We start from the raw sequence: 20762 nt of genomic DNA on the forward strand, positions 1-20762 counted from the left end.
TTTCCCTGGAGTGTCGGAGGCTGAGGAGTGACCTTGTAGAGGTTTATAAAATCATGAGGGGCATGGATAGGGTGAATAGCCAAGGTCTTTTCCCCAGGGTAGCAGAGTCCAAAACTAGCAGGCATAGGTTTAAGGGGAGAGGGGAAAGATTTAAAAGGGATGCAGGGGACAACTTTTCCACACAGAGGGTAGTGCATGTATGGAATGAGCTGCCAAAGGAAGTGTTAGAGGCTGGTCCAATTACAAGATTTAAAAGACATCTGAATGGGTATATGCATAGGAAGGGCTTCGAACGATATGGGCCAAATGCTGGCAAATGGCACGAGATTTAGGATATCTGGTCGGCACGGACGAGTCAGACCGAAGGGTCTGTTTCTGTGCTGTACAGCTGTATGACTCTACATTGATGCCTCTCACATGACGCACCTGACCCTCACCACCCCAAAAGGTGCTGAGAGCTTGATAGCAAAACTTCAACCTGCCTTTTTTGACTCCAATTGAGTTTGCCCATCAATCCTTCTAAATGCATCAGGCAGATCTGGAAAACTTTTGCCCAAAGCTTAAAACAATTCTTTTTCATTGTCCTTTCTGTTCTGCTTTTCCTACTAAGCAGTTCACAAGACACGATAAGAAGCGATGGTCTTCACATTACTGTAGCATTGAATGCAGATGGGAATGAATGGATGGACGTCTCTAATGTACAATCACTATTTGTCATCTTATACACTCATACAGCCTCACAGGGATACATGATACTTCCTTACAAATTGGAGTCATTTTTACTCTTGGTGCTTCTGCTCCTTACCAAGTCTTGAAGCTCCCGGAGCTGCTTTCCAGTCAAGCCTCTGATTCCCAGATCTTCTTCATCTTCCTCCTCAGGCTGGGTGCTAACACTGTCAGAGGAAGGCCCTTGCTTGATAAAGAACTCCTCATACTTGTCCAGTAACAGGCCGTGCAGCATCCATGCAGATAACTGCTTGTACATCACACCATGACACACTGCTAGGATCCTGCATTGGGACAGGGCAGCAACTTATTAACATATTTGCATTTATTACCAACGACTCTTAGGTCTTTATTTTATTAGATATTATATTATGACCTTTATTCCTTTCAGTTCACCCCCTAAATTTCCAATGCTGCTTTCTTAACCACCAAAAGTCAAGGCAAGTGCTAATATCTCCTATGCCACTGCAGTGACTACACTTCAGAAGTACTTCATAAGCTTTAGAATGTTCCACTACATCCTAAAGTCTAGAAATGTATCATTCTTGCCCTTGTTTCAAACTCATTTTTTCCTAAATTCTCAAAAGCTGATCACCAAGGTTCCCATTTTTTTCAATGCTTTTAAGTATCCAAGTTCAACATCACCTAGCTGTTACTTCTCAGCTTTGCTCCTACGAATTTTAACACTTGTGACATCTTACACTTTGAACCTTCACCTGTAATTAGGTTATAGAATTTTAAAACCCCACCTGTGCATAGCAAGTACTGCAACAAGGTCCTTCCTGTCCTACCATTATTGTTGATAGTACTCATAGCGTGTAATGAGGCAACAATTAAATTGTAAAGTATTATCAAAGGCTGAGTTTGGCACATAATGTCCTCCCCATAATGAAAAAGGAATTCCATTTCCCATTGCAAGGGTGAAGTAGCTTGCTGTTCAAGAACAATTTTCAGAAAAAAAAGCATTTGGACTTTTTAGTGAGCTCAGATCTTGTACTGGGAGTACGTCAACGTGGACTACAGAATTGAGGTGTGAATATTACAGGGCTGACAGTTCTAATGGCACTGGGACTATGGATGCTTGAATAGCCTTGCCTCATAGCATATATTTTGATTTCTCTCACTGAATAGCAGGGGAGAGAGGAGATGCCAAACTCATAGTGAACCCAGGTCTATAAGAATCCTGAGCAGCAGATGGTGGAGGAGTAGCTGGGTTGTAAGTGGGCTCTGGGTTATGTTAGGAACAATGCTGGACTACACAAAGAGTTGCTTTGTCAACAATCTGGTATTTATGACTATCCCCATTCATTTGACTGTGAAGTGTTAGACTTCGGAAAATAAAATTCAGACCACATCTGTACTAATTGATCCAACCATATTAAAAAAACTATGAGAATAGCAGGACTAATTGCACAACCATTTGTCTGTGTTTGGTGCATATGTTGAGTAGGGCATGTGCTTCCTGCTGTTATAGTCTTGTAGTCCCATTTCCAGGCCATAATTTCCAAATTATTATTATGCCAACATTTCCCATTCTATTTCCTGTGCCACAGTGCAGTTACCGACTCTGGTCACTTGGTTGTTCTTAATGCCAGCTTTCTGAAGTTTCTCTCTCCATCTGGGAAAGTCCCAGAGGAGTGGGAAACTGCCAACACATCACCTTTATTTAAAAAGGGAAGGAGACAAAACACAGGTAATTATAGGCCAGTTAGCTTAATGTCCACTACTGGGTATCTCTTATGGAAGATGCAATAGCACAGCATTATTATATACATAATATGTTCGAGCAGAGTCAGCATCGCTTCACGAAGGGGAAATCATGCCTGATAAATTTATTAGAATTCTTTGAGGAAGTAACAAACAGGTTAGAGAAAGGGAAAGCAGTGAATCTGAGATATATGGATCTTCAGAAGGCATTTGGTAGGGTGCACACATTAGGCTACTTAATAAAAGCACATGTTATTGAGGTTGTATATTAGCTAGGATAGAAGACTGGCTAATTAGTAGAAAGCAGAGAGTTGGGATAAGTGTGTGTGTGTGTGTGTGTGTGTGTGTGTGTGTAGGGGGGGAGGTGGTGGTGGGGGTGTGGGGTGGGTAGGGTGTGCATCTTCAGGATGGCAGCCTGTAACCAGCGGAGTGCCACAAGGATCAGTGCAGGAGTCACAATTATTTACAATAAATATTCATGATTTGGATGAGGAAAGTGAATGTGCTATAGCCAGGATGGCAGATGACACAAAAATAGTTGGAAAGGCAATGATGGAGATGACAGAAAGAATCTGTAGAGAAATACAGACAGGTCATGGAATCATAGAATCCCTACAGTGCAGATAGAGGCCATTCGGCCCCCAGGTCTGCACCAAATTGTCTGGGGTGCATCTCACCCAGACCCATCCCCACCCTATCCCCATAATTACATCAGCCATGTGCTTATTGAATGACGGATCAGACTCAATGAGCTGAATGGTCAATATCTGCTCCTACGTCTTATGAGTACAACCATGAGTAATTTACCAATAAAACTAATAAATGTCTTCTTAATGTCTTCAACCTAAATAAAGACAAAAGTCCTGTGGAATGGAGTATGAATAAACTGCCTGGTCTCTTACTTCTCCAGTGCACTGCGGACTGGTGGAAGCCCCCCACAGCTGTGTTGGTGAACGGTCTCCAGAAGTTGACAGCCATGAATCTAAGATGGAAAATAAAGAAATTGTGAAACACAACCTGTCTTTTCCACCAGTAACCATTTATTTACAGCTTAAGAAAACTTACATTTAATTTCTAGAGACATCATTCTATTCTACCTTCCTCCTGGCTCTTACAGGGTTAACCAACCACCAGCAGCTTCCCAAGGCACCAGCACAGACATTGAGCATCAGCATGATAAGGTAAAGCATCATATTAATCTGGATCCTGTCCTCATTCAACAACCATGTTTATGCACTCTCAAATGAAGGTTCCATAGCAAGCAAGAAAGGTATTCTGACTACATTTTACCATCTTTAACCCAGTTACACAGATGCTGACTGTACATGGTTTAATGCTGCTTTTACTGAGACCCGCTAATTTCATACAGACCAGGGACTGAAAAGCTACAACTGTAAGGAAAGCCAGACCAGGCTGGAAAAAAATTGGAAGAGTGAGGGGTGAACAAAACGCGGTCTTTCAGATCATGACAGGGCTCAGAAAGGCAGACATGGAGAAGATGTTTCCAATTGTGGGGAAGACCAAAACTAGAGTTCATAAATATAACATAGCCACCAACAAATTCAACGGGAAATTCATGAAAATCCTCTTCACCTACAAGTGGTGAGAATGTAGAGCTCTCTACCGCAGGGAGTAGTTCAGTTGAGTAGTTCTTTTTTAATTCGTTTATGAGATGTGAGTGTCACTGGCTGGGCTAGCATTTATTGCCCATCACTAATTGCCCTTTGAATTGAGTGGCTAGTGAGCACTAATTTCAGTAGGCAGTTAAGAGTCAAACACATTGCTGTGGGTCTGGAATCAAGTATAGACCAGATCAGGAAAAGATGACAGATACTTTTAAGGAACTTGAATAGAGACAGGAGAAAGGAACAGAAGAATACGCTGATAGAATGAGATGAAGGAGAGCAAGATGAAGAATGTGTAGAGTGCAAACACTGACATGGTATGTGTTGCAAATCAATGAACGTGGGACCTTCTGGTCTTTATGGCTGAGTGCTGTAATAAGCTACAATGCCACGGAAGATATTGTCACATTTTCAAATGTATGAAAGAGACTACTCCTGTAAAACCAACTTGCTACATGCTGTATTAGGTATTTTATATTATGGCTTCTGGTGTCATAGGGTTTTCTTCTTGTAGCTGTCAAGGCTATGGAACTCCCTCCCTCTCTCTTCCTTCCTTTAAGATGTTGCTTATAACTTATCTCTTTCACCAAGCTTTTGGTCACCTGTCCTAATATCTCATGGCGCTGGACGTTAAATTTTACCTGATAATGCTCCTGTGATATGTCTTGGAGTGTGAAATGTACCATATAAATGCAAGTTGTTATTGCGCAGATTAGTTGAAGGAAGCCATGCCGAATGCTATTAATAGGCTTATTTTATGTATCAATGCCAATGCACCATAGGAAAATGTATCATGTTTTCAGTCAATGTGGTTTTATGCTGTGAATGATGTTTTTTGCATGACACTCTTAATTAATCATTCAAATTACTCTCATCATTAATGACAGGCCCATAATAGTTGCCGTTTGCTCCAAGTGTTACACAGTTCAATAAACTCCCAGCAGATGCAAAGTGACACTGAAAGAACAGTTCACAGTTCAAGGTGACATAGTAGGAATCTTTTACCCCACTTTCCCTGGCTTTCCTGAAATCCCAATGACTACAGAATTCAATTAGGTTTCCAAAAGACAACAACTTGCATTTATATAGTACCACCAACACAGCAAAAGGTCTCTAAGGAACTTCACTGTGGCAGTACGAAACAAAACTTGACCACTGAGACACATAAGGTGATATTCATTCAGGACTTTGTCAGGGAATGCTTTAAGGAAGCGAGTGAGAGACAGACAGTCAGATGATTGTTGTGCGGTGGTGAGGGGGTGGCCAGAGAGAGGGAGAAAGAGAGAGCTAGAGAGAGAGAGAGAGAGACATGAGGTGTTTACAGAGCAAATACCGGAGCCTATTTCCCTAAAAGCTAAAGCATATGTAAGAGCTTAGGATACGAAGTGCACAATCCATTTATTATAGCCACACAAATAAGATAAAAGAGATAAGAAAGGAAAGGTAATAGTGAAACTGCATAGCTACAACTATCAACATTGTTCATGAAGCCCATCACAGAATCCAGGTTAATTAAAAAGGCAATGAATATTTGACCTTGAACTGAATATTAATTTGTTGATATACAAAATGGTGTAAACAGTCATTCAGCAAGCCTGGAACACAAGGTGGACAGACATCATTTCTTTTTGATATCTCTATAGGTTTAACATATTTACTAACCATTAACACATTAAGATCGCAGGGTAAGTGTGTAATTATTTTTGAAGATGAATGTCTGTAACCGCCTACTTCTTTGCCTGAAGTCTGATAAATCTTAAATATTTATACTGCTGGAATTTATACAGTGCACAAATTCTTTTACGCTCAACTGACAGGGTAGATAAGGACTCTGTTTCATGTCTCAGTCTAAAGCAAGGGTTTTCAACCTTCTGACTCTGAAGCACAGTACAACTGAGCCATGCCTAACGTATTTCTCATCCATACACCCCAAAGGTGGAAAAGAGAAGAGTTAAATCAGAAAGTATTATCAAGTTAGCATGTTACTTGGATCCCACTGAATAAGTATTAGAAGAGAAGGGCAGACTGTCCATAGTGTGGACAGTAAATGTCTGGGCAATAATTTGGATCACAAGTAGATCTTTTCAGACTAACACTTACCTTTTGAGATTTCATTTGTTCGACTACCACCATAACAGATGGGAACAGCAGCTGAAACTGGCAACGAAATAAAGCATTAGGTAATGAGGAAAAGTCAATATTGTATCAGAGCATCTCGGCTCAGCGTATTTCAGGATTTAACAGCTTCTATCGGCATCATCAATTGTCGGATAAGGTTTAAGACAGTCTCAGCTGAATTCTTTGTAGTAGAGTGCCACAATTCCGGATTACACTCAAAAAAAGATGAAACGTGTGAGGGAGTAACAGTACAATTCAGAAAATATAATGAGTAACTCTATACTTGCATATCCTAATCATAACTGCATTACTTTAAAGTCTTCCATGTTATCCTTGAGAATTCCACTTATCATCAGGATAGAGGAACTGAATGGCTTATTTCTATTCCTGGCTCTAAAATCCTGACTGCACAGTCCATTGTCATCTGTCCATAAGCAGTCCCGTTAAGAGATTCACTGATTTGTCCTCAATATTGTAACGCCGCAATATTTTAAGACACATTTCAACTTGAAAATGCTGTAACAGGAGCTTACCTGATCCAAAGAATAGTTAACATGAGAGATGGAGAGGTGGGCGTCTGCCAAGAACTGCAAAGTAGAAATACAAGAACAACATTAGCTTGAAATGTACATTAGAATTCTTCAGGAAAAAAGAACACTATCATATAGTCAATTTCAGCACTCAATCAGGGAGACAGAGGCATAACGGCAATGCCTCTGGGGACATGGGTTCAATCTCACCATGGCAGCTGGTAGAATTCAAATTCAATAAATAAAATCTAGAATACTAGGCTAATCTCATTATTAGTTGCCATGGAACTATTATTGTATTTTTGTGACAATCAATCTGGTTCACTAATGTACTCTAGTGAAGGAAATTTGTCGTCGTTACCCGGTCTGGCCTACATGTGACTCCAGATCCACAGCATTGTGGTTGATTCTTAATTGCCATCCTGAAATGGACAGGCAAGCCACTCAGATTAAGGGCAAGTAGGGATGAGCAACAAGTGCTGGCCTAGCAATGTGATGCTCACAGTCCATGAAAGAACCTTTAAAAATTCAACAGAAAACTTGGTTATTTATCGCTCTGCGGCTTCTGGGAGTTTACTGCACTTAAAATTGGCTGCTGTTCTTCCTAACCACAACCGGGTACACATGAAAAGTACTTATTTGGCTAGAAAGAGTTTTGGAATGTCAAGAGGCTGTGAACTTGGGGAAGACACTATCTAAATGCATGCTGTTTCTTTCTGACCAGTGCATTGCCTTTAATGTACCAAAGGACATTCAACAACGTGTCAAATGGTCACTGTGCAGTCCTACAGTTTGCTTTTTTTTTCATCTCAGTAACAGGTCAGGGAGGAATTTCCCAAGCTTTTTGTTCCTGAATCCCAGGAGATTTCTGGTGACTGGGGGAATTGGAGATTCGCAGTCACACCATAACAGCTGGTCTTTGTCTGCCTGTCATTTTCACATGTTTGTACATCAGAGTGATGTTGGCCAAGGGAGCAGTCTAGACCAGGGCAGCAATAGATCTCTATGATGTCCCTTTAGGACTGTGGGATCTGTCTCAGCCACCTGAAACATCGGAACGAGTGGAGTGGGCATTAGATTTCAGAAACAAAGAAACTAGAATTGCATCGCTGGTCGTCCTCACACAGTTTGACGGAATAAGATATTCAACTAGAACTGACAATTTTACTGAAATATTAACAACTATGCGGCTTTGCTTCAAATGATAGTGAAACTATTTAAATGTTTCATGTTTAGCATTTCACCAATTTATCATACAAGTTGAAGATAGGTACCTCCTGTTCAAGATCAAGTAAAGCCTGTCTGTAGGGCTGCAGCATGGAGTCTAACCCAGTACAAAAGGCACGAAGATAAATCCCATACAATCCAGCCTGGCCTTGCTGGGTCGGGTGGCACTCCTGTAACATAAGATTCACTGCATGACAGAAGTCAGTACAAGATTAGGAAGAAAATAGGGTAAAAGAACAGAGTGGGTAAATGAGACTGTAACCACTTTCTCTTGTCAAAGGTAAAGGGCAACTTAGAGCTGCTGGGATGAATGGCCTGTTATTGTGTTCCAACTTCTTCGTATTTTGTATAAAACTGGAAAAGAAAATCCATATTCTCCCTTATATATTGTGCCTAAATGTTTTATATTAAGCCAAACAAAGACTTCTGTTGATTATACCCATTACACTGTTATGAAACCTACTGAGGTGCATTTATTATCTGCTAGTTAAATGCCTCACTTTACAATGTGTCAGCTATAATGCTTTAATGTTAAGATGTTATAAAATAACTGGAAATAGTTGAATCTGTTAGAACTATAATTTACCTTTTACAGTTTTGTTTAATTCTTGACATGCAGTCAATTCCTGCAACGAATTTCATTGCTTCCACAATAACCCTCCTGTTATAATATGTAGAATTCTTAATAACCCGTGTCACTATTACCATGTTCATAATAATACTCCTGTCATTGTATCTAATGGAATTCTGAATAGCACCAAGATTTTTGCTTCTATTATTGTGTTCAGAAAGACTACATGAAAAACAATGAAAACAAAATGAAGATAAATATGAAAACATGGACGAAAAGGTGAAGGCGTTTCTCAGCTTTTGACACACGGGTTTTTTAAATTCATTTGTGGGATGTGGGTGTTGCTGGTTGGGCTAGTATTTATTGTCCATTCCCAGTTGAAGGTTAAAGAAAGGAAGTCAGGTTGAAATTGTAACCAGATTGTAACTACTGTACCACTTACAGCGCCATCTTAGGTATTTGTTACTATGTTATTTGACTACTGTGCGTAGCTCCGTGCATGTAGGAAACTCATTAGAAAAGGACATTGAAGAATGATGTCGGGTTTGAGGGGCTTGAGTGCAACATAAGTAGTGTGTTTGGGTTATATGGCTTCTCTCTCTCTGCTCTGTGCTCTATGTATTCCTGTTATATTTAGGATTCGCAACTTGAAATATTGCGGCTTTATTCACTGGAAGAGGAAAGGTTAAAGGAGGATCAACATTATGAAGGGTTTTCCAGAGGACAAGTAGAGATGGATTATTTATATCAATAATATGGAAACAGGCTGAGCTGCAGCAGGAGAATAGCAAGGTGAAGTTAAAAGAAATGCTTTCACAGAGATTTATTTCAGCACAAAATGGTTCTCCAAAGTGACAGATACTGCACTGTTTAAATGAAAATTATGTAAATATTTGAAAAGAAATATTATGGAAAGGGGATTAGAACAGACATCTCCAGTTAAAGAACTGCCATAAGCATAGGCAGAATGGTTTATTTTTGTGCATAACTTCTGCTTAAATTTTACTTGGCATTTCAAGACAATTCTGTGGAGAAAACTTCATGACAGTCGACCTGACGTCTCAGTCAGCCAGAATAATTCAACTATCAAGATCAGAAGATGAAACCCAATTGACCACGTGACACAGACCAAGGTACTGGAAACAAAAACAGCAAACACAGTCCTGTCAAGCCTACAAAGTCCTCCTTACTTACATCTGGGGGCCAGGGCTAAAATTAGGAGAGCTGTCTTAGACAGATAATAAAGCAACAGTCATCCTCACAGAATCATACCTCAAACACAATGTCCCAGATAACATCATTAGCATCCCTGGTTAAGTCCTGTCCCATTGGCAGGACAGACCCATCATAACGAAGGGTGTTGCCACAGAAATCCTCAACATTGACCCCCAACCCCATGAAATTTCAAGGCATCAGATCAAACATAGGGAAGACATTCCCACCTCAGCCGTCTGCTCTCAATCATCAGTAACGTGATGGAATGTTGTCATCATCAACAGTGACAACAAGCAGCAGTTGTTTAGCAATAATCTGCTCACTGGATGAGAGATGAACTCCAGAGGTGAGGTGAGAGTGACTGCCCTTGACATCAAGGCCACATTTGACTGTGTGTGGCATCAAGGAGCCTTAAGAAACTGGAATTAATGGGAATCAGACAGAAAAGCTCCCTAATGAAATAAAACCTGGCACAAAGGGAGTATAGTGCTGTTGTTGGAAGTCAGTCATGTCAATTCCCGGACATCACAGCAGGGAACCCTCAGGATGGTATCCGAGGCCCAACCATCTTCAGCTGCTTCATCGATGATCTTCCTTCCATCGTGAGGTCAGAAGTGGAGATGTTCACTAATGATTGTACAATGTCAGCACGATTCACAACTCCTCAGATACGGAAGCAGTCCACGTCCAAACGCTTCAAGACCTGGACAATATCAAGGCTCAGCTGACAAGTGACAACTAACATTGCGCCACACAAGTGCCAGGGAATAGCCATTTCCAACAAGAGAGAATCTAACCATCTCCTCCTGACATTTAATTTCGATCATGGAGACCCACAATCAACATCCTAGAAGCTATCATTAATCAGAAACTGAACTGGACTAGCCATATAAGCACTGTGGCTACAAGCACAGGTCAGGGGCCAAGAATCTTGGAATGAGTAACTCACCACTCAACTCCCCAAAGTGTGTACACCATCTGCAAGGCACAAGCAACTACTGTGATGGAATACTTGCCTGGATGGGCACAGATCCAACATAACTCAAGAAGCTTCCAGAAGTACAAAGGCAGCAGATACATGGGAACACCTGCAGTTCCCCTCCAAGCCTCTCACTATCCTGATTTGGAACTATATGGCCATTCCTTTAGTTTTGCTGGAACTCTCTCCCTAAAGGCATTGTGGGTTTAACTACACCAAATGAACCACAGCAATTCAAGTTCCCCATCACCTTCCCAAGGGCAACTAGGGATAAGCAATAAATGCTGATCCAGTCAGCGATGCCTACATCCCATGAATGTATTAAAAATGACCCAGTTCAATCAAAACAGGCAGTCTTAGTTAGCCAACGTTATTTGATACCTAGGTCTGTCCCTTCAATCTGGCTCAGCACATTCTTGTTTAGGAAGGGGAAACTGTAATGAAGGCCCTGCTCTGGAGCTATTACAATTCCTGTTGGAATTGATCACACTTAGAGTCAGGATGAAATGGAGTGAGATTGATTTTGATGCCTTCCAATTTCTGCCTCTTCCGCTGACATCCACTATCCAGACACCTTCATAAAAGAAAATGCTCAGTCAGGCAAAGTACCAAAAAGCAAATGGCATCATGCCAGTCAGGAAAGGAAGAGGAAACCTTCTCAGTAGAGAACCTACCTGCTGCTGTACATGTCCAGTGTATTGTTCAATAAACTCAGTGAAGCGTATATAGTCCGTGCCTAACTTGCACAAACGGTTTAAGACACTGATTTCACTGGGGTGTAGGAATGGCAGATCCTGAGATACCTAGGTACAAATGGAAACAATGTTGATTTGTTTGAATAAATGTACATGCATATGGGATGTAGGCACTGCAGGCTGCAATCGCCCATCCCTAAAACATACAATAACTAGTTTGACTGACAAAAATCACTCCTCAAGCTGCCTCACATTAAGAAAGCGATTATTTAAATTACTCTCCTCTCATAGCCAATAATGTATATAACTCAAGCTACAAGATTATACAACATGGAAATCAAAACTATGAGCTTTGAATGATGCATTAAGAACATAAATGCTTGAGTTGTTGAGTTTATACTAATCAGTGCAGATTTACTTCATTTAAACTGACTTTTTACGCAAGTTCATGGCGCCCCCAACACAGTGTCTAACTGCCTCTTTAATGAATCTGGAGTTTTTCCTCTTCTATCTTATGTAAGAATATAACAAATTGGATCAGAATTTAAACAATGCAGTCCTTTAAGCCTGCTCTGATGTTTAACAAGACCATGGCTGATCTCTCAAATATTGCCCCATCCTCAAAAAATGAAGGAACAGTTCAAGCATTGTTCACTCTTTATGTGACATCAGTACTGAACTTGCCTTTAACCACAGAAAATTCGCATTCTACTTAACACGTTACTTCACACCAAGTTAGTGTTATAGGTTTTCTGAAATCAGAATGAAAGGCATTCAGAAAGCTTGCACGTCAAGCAAAGCTTTAAAAGGATGAAGTTACAATCAAAACTCAATGTGGTGTCATAGCCCAACTGTCAGAGATGGGTTTTTTAGGGTCCCAGAAATGTCCAAGTATCACATATCCTTCATTGTTTTATTTAATGCATCCGTAAACTAATACAAAGTTAGGGAGGATATTTGCACAGATTTGGTACTCTGGCTGAAAACAGCACGGAAACCTAGTGCTATTCTACTGCCATTACAACCTAATACTGTCCTTCAGGGAAGGAAATCTGCTGTCTGTACCTGGTCTGGCATACATGGGATTTCAGACCTGCAGAAACTTAGTTGACTTTTAACTGCTCTCTGAAATGCCTAGTAGGCCATTCAGTTCAAGGACAATTAGGGATGGGTAATGAATACTGACCCAATCAGTGACATCCACAGCCATGGAAGAATAAAAAAAGGGTCAAAAGAGAAACAGAGAGAAAATCAATTTAGCACATCAACTGAAGTACACGACCCCCGAGTGTGTAGTACACCATTGCAACGCTGTCCAAATTATGGAACAATATAGAGATACAACAATATAAAAATAAATATTATTATTTACTATAGTAATAAACATTATTAAGCTTGGCCTAAAGTATTGCCTCAAAAAAGTATAAATAGGAAAATGGAGTGGGTTCATTGCAGTAAAGGAACAGGTCTGTTTTTAATCCATTTGAAGGGACAGGTAGAAAACAGAGTAAGTTTGCCCCATATTTATGTAAACCTTCTTAAGAGATTCTTTGCCACCCGGTGAAGGTAGAGGGAAATCTGTGTCTATCTACAGTACAGAGCTAGGCCACAAACTCTTAACCTTATTGCAGGGACTACCATCAACTGAGCGAGTTATTGTGGCTTTTTTTTTGTCATAGTGGGGATTAAATTAACAACATCTTGTGTCAATGTAACCTTTTTAACATAATAAATGTCCCAGCTCATTTCACAGGAGCGTCATCATACAAAAACTAATATTAAACCAAAGCATATGTTAGGCCGGGTTACTAAAAGCTTGGTCAAAGACATTAGCTTTAAAGACAGTCATAAAAGAGAAGGGGGAGTGAGAAGCTGTCGGTGGGTATTAAGTAAAATATTTATGCTTGTGCTAAATGTTGCACATTACCACTTAGACTAGTCAAAATTGTACTGTCAAGTCACACCTTGAGAACTGTATTTAATTCATGCCTCTGAGACCCAAGGTATATTATTCAAGCAGAAAGGAGTCAGGTGAACCCAGAACCCAGAACCCTTAAATTCATTCTCAGGAAATGGCAACACTGGCAAAAGTGACATTTACTGCCTATTATCAGCTGTCTGAGAGAAAATGCTGGTGGGTCTTTTTGATAGGGTGATTATACATTCTAAAATATATTTATACATATCCAGAAGTAAACAGCCTAACTGACTTGATAGAGGTGTACAAAATGATCAGAGGTATAGATAGGTGTATAAAATGATCAGAGATATAGATAGAGTGAACAGCCAGAGATTTTTTCCTAGGGTGGAGGTAGCTATTACGAGGGGGCATAGTTTTAAAGTGAGTCGAGGTAGACATAGGGGAGACGTCAGAGGGAGGTTCTTTACACAGAGAGTGGTAGATGCGTGGAATGCACTGCCAAAGAGGGTAGTGGAGTCGGCCTCATTAGGGGCATTCAAGCGGCTATTAGATAGGCATATGGATGATAGTATAAGGTAGGGGTGGAAGTTAAATAGACCTTAGGTTTAGGGTAAAAGTTCGGCACAACATCGTGGGCCAAAGGGCCTGTACTGTGCTGTACTGTTCTATGTTCTGACACATTCACACCACACAAGGCCACTCTGCTCAGACTCCAGTTAATATGAATTAGTCCATTACCAGCATCCACAATATGATCCCCCTTCACCCACTCCTATTGTTAAGACATTTTACTTCCAGGACCAGAGACAGTAGGAACTGCAGGTGCTGGAGAATCTGACATAACAAGGTGTAGAGCTGGATGAACACAGCAGGCCAAGCAGCATCAGAGGAGCAGGAAGGCTGATGTTTCGGGTCTCGACCCTCCTTCAGAAATGGGGGAGGGGAAGGGGGTTCTGAAATAAATAGGGAGAGAGGGGGAGGCGGATAGAAGATGGATAGAGGAGAAGATAGGTGGAGAGGAGACAGACAGGTCAAAGAGGCGGGGATGGAGCCAGTAAAGGTGAGTGTAGGTGGGGAGTTAGGGAGGGGATAGGTCAGTCCAGGGAGGACGGACAGGTCAAGGGGGCGGGATGAGGTTAGTAGGTAGGAGATGGGGGTGGGGCTTGAGTTGGGAGGAGGGGATAGGTGGGAGGAAGGACAGGTTAGGGAGGCGGGGACGAGCTGGGCTGGTTTTGGGATGTGGCGGGGGAGGGGAGATTTTGAAGCTTGTAAAATCCACATTGATACCATTGGGCTGCAGGGTTCCCAAGCGGAATATGAGTTCCTCCAACCTTCGGGTAGCATCGTTGTGGCACTGCAGGAGGCCCAGGATGGACATGTCGTCTGAGGAATGGGAGGGGGCAGTTGAAATGGTTCGCGACTGGGAGGTGCAGTTGTTTAGTGCGAACCGAGCATAGGTGTTCTGCAAAGCGGTCCCCAAGCCTCCGCTTGGTTTCCCCGATGTAGAGGAGGCCACAACAGGAACAGCGGATGCAGTATACCAAATTAGCAGATGTATAGGTGAACATCTGCTTGATGTGGAAAGTCTTCTTGGGGCCTGGGATGGGGGTGAGGGGGGAAGTGTAGGGGCAGGTGTAGCACTTCCTGCGGTTGCAGGGAAAAGTGCTGGGTGTGGTGGTGTGGTGGGGCTGGAGGGGAGTGTGGAGCGGACAAGGGAGTCACAGAGAGAGTGGTTCCTCCGGAAAGCAGATAAGGGTGGGGAGGGAAAAATGTCTTTGGTGGTGGGGTCGGATTGCAGATGGCGGAAGTGTCGGAGGATGATGCGTTGGATCCGGAGGTTAGTGGGATGGTACGTGAGGACAAGGGGGATTCTGTTTTGGTTGTTATTGCGGGGAGAGGGTGTGAGGGATGAGTTGCGGGAAATGCGGGAGACACGGTCGAGGGTGTTCTCGACCACTGAGGGGGGGAAGTTGCGGTCCTTGAAAAACGAGGACATCTGAAATGTACGGGAGTGGAATGCCTCATCCTGGGAGCAGATGCGGCGGAGGCGAAGGAATTGGGGATAGGGGATGGCATTTTTGCAGGAAGGTGTGTGGGCGGAGGTGTATTCTAGGTAGTTGTGGGAGTCGGTGGCCTTGAAATGGATATTGGTTTCTAGGTGGTTGCCAGACATGGAGACAGAGAGGTCCAGGAAGGAGAGAGGTATTGGAGATGATCCAGGTGAACTTAAGATTGGGGTGGAAGGTGTTGGTGAAGTGGATGAACTGTTTGAGCTCCTCATGGGAGCACGAGGCGGTGCCGATACAGTCATCAATGTAACAGAGGAAGAGGTGGGGTTTAGGGCCAGTGTAGCTACGGAAGAGGGATTGTTCCACGTAACCTACAAACAGGCAGGCATAGCTTGGGCCCATGCGGGTACCCATGGCCACCCACTTTGTCTGTAGGAAGTGGGAGGAATTGAAAGAGAAGTTGTTGAGGGTGAGGACGAGTTCGGCTAAGGGGATGAGGGTATCAGTGGAGGGGGATTGTTCGGGCCTGCGGGACAGGAAGAAGCGGAGGGCCTTTAGGCCATCTGTACGGGGAATGCAGGTGTATAGGGACTGGATGTCCATGGTAAAGATGAGGTGTTGGGGACCAGGGAATTGGAAGTTCTGGAGGAGGTGGAGGGCATCGGTGGTGTCATGGAGGAGATAGAAGCGGGCGGTGCGGGATTGGGGAACGATGAGGTTGGAGGCTGTGGGTGGGAGGTCACCTGAGGTGATGAGGTTGTGGATGGTTTGGGAGATGGTGGTTTGGTGGTCGGGGGTGGGGTCATGATCAAGGGGGTGGTAGGAGGAGGTGTCGGAGAGCTGGCGTCTGGCCTCGGCGATGTAGAGGTCAGTGTGCCATACTACAACTGCGCCTCCCTTGTCCGCGGGTTTTATGGTGAGGTTGGGATTGGAGCGGAGGGCTGCACGTTCTGCTGGGGAGAGGTTGCAGTGGGTGAGAGGGGTGGAGAGGTTGAGGCGATTGATGTCTCGACGGCAATTGGAGATGAAGAGGTCGAGGGAGGGTAGGAGGCCTTGGGGTGGTGTCCAGGAGGAGGGGGTGTGTTGGAGATCGGAGAAGGGGTCAGGAGAGGAAGGGTTAGGCTCGTGTTTGAAGAAGTAAGCGCGGAGGCGGAGGAGGCGGACAAACTGCTCAATGTCCAAACGTGACCGGTATTCGTTGATGTGCTCCTTCCCAAAATCCACAAACTTGATTGCCCTGGTCAACCCATTGTCTCCGCCTGCTCCTGCTCCACCGAACTCATCTCCACCTATCTCGACTCCATTTTCTCCCCCTTGGTCCAGGAACTCCCTACCTACATCCGTGACACCACCGATGCCCTCCACCTCCTCCAGAACTTCCAATTCCCCGGTCCCCAACACCTCATCTTTACCATGGACGTACAGTCCCTATACACCTGCATTCCCCGTATAGATGGCCTAAAGGCCCTCCGCTTCTTCCTGTCCCGCAGGCCCGAACAGTCCCCCTCCACTGATACCCTCATCCGCTTAGCCGAACTCGTCCTCACCCTCAACAACTTCTCTTTCAATTCCTCCCACTTCCTACAGACAAAGGGGGTGGCCATGGGTACCCGCATGGGCCCAAGCTATGCCTGCCCCTTTGTAGGTTACGTGGAACAATCCCTCTTCCGTAGCTACACTGGCCCTAAACCCCACCTCTTCCTCTGTTACATTGATGACTGTATCGGCGCCGCCTCGTGCTCCCACGAGGAGCTCGAACAGTTCATCCACTTCACCAACACCTTCCACTCCAACCTTAAGTTCACCTGGACCATCTCTAACACCTCTCTCTCCTTCCTGGACCTCTCTGTCTCCATCTCTGGCAACCACCTAGAAACCGATATCCATTTCAAGCCCACCGACTCCCACAGCTACCTAGAATACACCTCCTCCCACCCACCTTCCTGCAAAAATGCCATCCCCTATTCCCAATTCCTTCGCCTCCGCCACCTCTGCTCCCAAGATGAGGCATTCCACTCCTGTACATCTCAGATGTCCTCGTTTTTCAAGGACCGCAACTTCCCCCCCTCAGTGGTCGAGAACGCCCTCGACCGTGTCTCCCGCATTTCCCGCAACTCATCCCTCACAACCCCTCCCCGCAATAACAACCAAAACAGAATCCCCTCATCCTCACGTACCACCCCACCAACCTCCGGATCCAACGCATCATCCTCCGACACTTCCGCCATCTGCAAACTGACCCCACCACCAAAGACATTTTTCCCTCCCCACCCTTATCTGCTTTCCGGAGGGACCACTCTCTCCACGACTCCCTTGTCCGCTCCATACTCCCCTCCAGCCCCACCACACCCGGCACTTTTCCCTGCAACTGCAGGAAGTGCTACACCTGCCCCTACACCTCCCCCCTCACCCCCATCTCAGGCCCCAAGAAGACTTTCCACATCAAGCAGATGTTCACCTGTACATCTGCTAATGTGGTATACTGCATCCGCTGTTCCTGTTGTGGCCTCCTCTACATTGGGGAAACTAAGCGGAGGCTTGGGGACCGCTTTGCAGAACACCTACGCTCAGTTCGCACTAAACAACTGCACCTCCCAGTCGCGAACCATTTCAACTCCCCCTCCCATTCCTCAGACGACATGTCCATCCTGGGCCTCCTGCAGTGCCACAACGGTGCTACCCAAACGTTGCAGGAACAGCAACTCATATTCCGCTTGGGAACCCTGCTGCCCAATGGTATCAATGTGAATTTCACAAGCTTCAAAATCTCCCCTCCCCCTACCGCATCCCAAAACCAGCCCAGCTCATCTCCGCCTCCCTAACCTGTCCTTCCTCGCACCTATCCCCTCCTCTGACCTCAAGCCCCACCCCCAACTCCTACCTACTAACCTCATCCCGCCCCCTTGACCTGTCCGTCCTCCCTGGACTGACCTATCTCCTCCCTACCTCCCCATCTAAACTCACCTTTACTGGCTCCATCCCCGCCTCTTTGACCTGTCTGTCTCCTCTCCACCTATCTTCCCCTCTATTCATCTTCTATCCGCCTCCCCCTCTCTCCCTACTTATTTCAGAACCCCCTTCCCCTCCCCCATTTCTGAAGGAGGGTCTAGACCCAAAACATCAGCCTTCCTGCTCGGCCTGCTGTGTTCATCCAACTCTACACCTTGTTATCTCTTATCTCCAGGACCATTTCCTCTTCAACCCAAATTTCAGTGGGAACATTGCAGTGCTGGAGTTGTGGGGAACAGAACACCTGCACCAGCCACAGACACAAACCTTTGCAGAAGGATAGAACAGTAAAAGTTGGTTTTTCTGTCTGGGTTGGAATTTTCTACTCTGGAGGTATATCAATGCTTCGTTGGTGAATGTGTTCCAGACTGTGAGAGGTGTAGTTTTGGTCCTTCAAGTGAAGGAATACGGGAGTGGGTAGAAAAGTGGAGTTGACACCAAAGAAAAGCCATGATTGTACCGAATGTCAGACACTGAGTGACCACATTGTCTGCTCAAGCTCCTGTTTCTTACATTATGATCTCTGCATTCTACTATTGAAACAGGAGACTGATATCCTTCCATTGAACTGCAGTCCACCCCACTGCACAGCTGTAGGTGTCACTGACAGGGCCAGTATTCATTTAATCAGGATCAGGCAGCCAGTATCATGAACCCTCCCAGCTGTTAAGAGCAAGGATATTCACTCAGAGAATGGTTTTGTGAATTGTCCAGAGGGAAAAGTGAGTAAAAACCAGTCACGCTAGGAAGAGAATGTGCTGGACTTCCATTTTGAAGCAAACAAGACACACTGGACCAGTATGTCTCATTCAGCATATTCAATGTTTTTCTTACCCTTCTTGGTAGGTGGGCATTGTATGCCTGGGCCTTAGGGGTACAGCACCTCAGCCAGTGATGAATGTGGGAGCTGGTCATCCCCAGAAAACATATGCTTAGCCTACCTTTTGAGTCCTGGCAGCCTGTATGGCCTGACTGAGGTGTAGAAAATTATGAGGGGCATAGTTAGGAAGAAACTCTTCTCCTTTAGTCGAGGATTCAATTACCGGGTGGCACAGATTTAAGGCAAGCGGTAGGGGATTTAGAGAGGATTTAAGGAAGTCTCTTTCACCCAGAAGGTGGTGGATATTTGGAAGCCACTGCCTTAAAGTGTGATTGAGGCAGGAACTGTCAAAGTGTATAAGAACTATTTAGATGAGCACTCAAAACACAAGTGCTGGAAAATGGGATCAGAATAGATGGAAAATAAGCAAAAACAGAAGTTGATTTGTCCTTGCTTTTGATCTGCAACATTTGTAGTTTTTTGCTTTATATTAGAATAAATGGATGTTTGCTGACAGGTGGAAAGAAAGGTCTCTTGCTGTGTTGTAAAAAACCCCAATGGACTAAGTGGTTCAGACGGAAATCCTGGAAACATAGAAACCAGTAACATGATGATCAGGGCAGTGGATGGTTACTAGGTTAAAAATAATGTATAACGGTATGGGGGAAAGCAGTAGATTGGCATAAGCTCCATGAATCGTGCAGGCTCAATGGGCAGAATGGCAACTTTCTGCGCCTTGATACTGCTATGTGCAATAGTTTATTCCTGTCTCTCACACTCTGAATAAAAGAAACTGGGTTCCGTTGTTTCCTTTGCTCGGGTTATCTATCGTGAGAAGGGCCCAGGCCTCTCGGTTACCATGGTGCTTGAGGCTCTCCCTCACCTGTAGGCCGCTGCGCTTGTTCCAGCTGAAGATGCTGCCCGGATACCCGCTCAATGCCAGCAGCAACTCGTGGATCATCTCCCCGCTGTGGGCTCCAGTGACAACGATCGCCCTCACGCTCCGATTCCTTTTACTTTTTTGGTTTTAGAAACAACCGGCTTGCTCGGACCACCGTACGGCGCCTACGGACGCAGCCATATTTGAGACTGGCAACAGACAGCTCAAAGTGACCGCGCGATTGCCCACCATGTTTAGTCCTGGCAAGTCGCTCTGCTCGCCATTTTTGTTGCTGGCACGAACATAGTCAAATAGGTTGAAGATGCCGCCATCTTTCATGCTGGCTTGTGTGTTTGCTTGTGACAGCCAATGTTGTCGTGTGTGTGTCTACAAGTGTCAAAGTTTTAGCCACATTTCTTAATATTGGTTCATGGGATCCAGTGGCACGGGCAACATCTATTGCCCATTTCCACTTGGCCTTTATGGTGATGTTTATCCTTCTTGAATTGCATGGTTAAAAGTGGAAAGGATACAAACTGCTTCCATTTGCTTTGTATTCTTGAAAATTGAACTCTACTACACCCAGTACGTTCATTTCCCGGTTTTGCTGATTTCCCTTCACTATTTTTCCCCCTCTATTATTGGATAGATGGACCCACAGTCCCGTTAGGGAGGGATGCTGACACAGCAACACTGAAGGAAAAGCGATATATTTCCATATCAGAGATAG

General features: G+C 44.3%; 1 protein-coding gene across 1 annotated transcript; it reads right to left on the minus strand.

The window, feature by feature from the left end:
• Window positions 1–805: 805 nt before the first annotated feature.
• LOC125481615 (gamma-tubulin complex component 4-like) lies at window positions 806–20238 on the minus strand (the record flags this gene model as incomplete). The annotated part of the gene is made up of 7 exons (XM_048593410.1): window positions 20036–20238; window positions 11373–11501; window positions 7981–8103; window positions 6710–6763; window positions 6159–6215; window positions 3336–3415; window positions 806–1010 (listed from the first exon to the last, which is right to left on the minus strand). Coding segments are annotated over exons 1-7 (726 nt in total), but the record flags the coding sequence as incomplete, so codon positions are not given.
• Window positions 20239–20762: the final 524 nt, after the last annotated feature.

The sequence above is a fragment of the Rhincodon typus genome, unplaced genomic scaffold, assembly GCF_021869965.1.
Source record: "Rhincodon typus isolate 14 unplaced genomic scaffold, sRhiTyp1.1 hic_rhity00002801, whole genome shotgun sequence".
In the NCBI taxonomy this organism is placed as follows: domain Eukaryota; kingdom Metazoa; phylum Chordata; class Chondrichthyes; order Orectolobiformes; family Rhincodontidae; genus Rhincodon; species Rhincodon typus.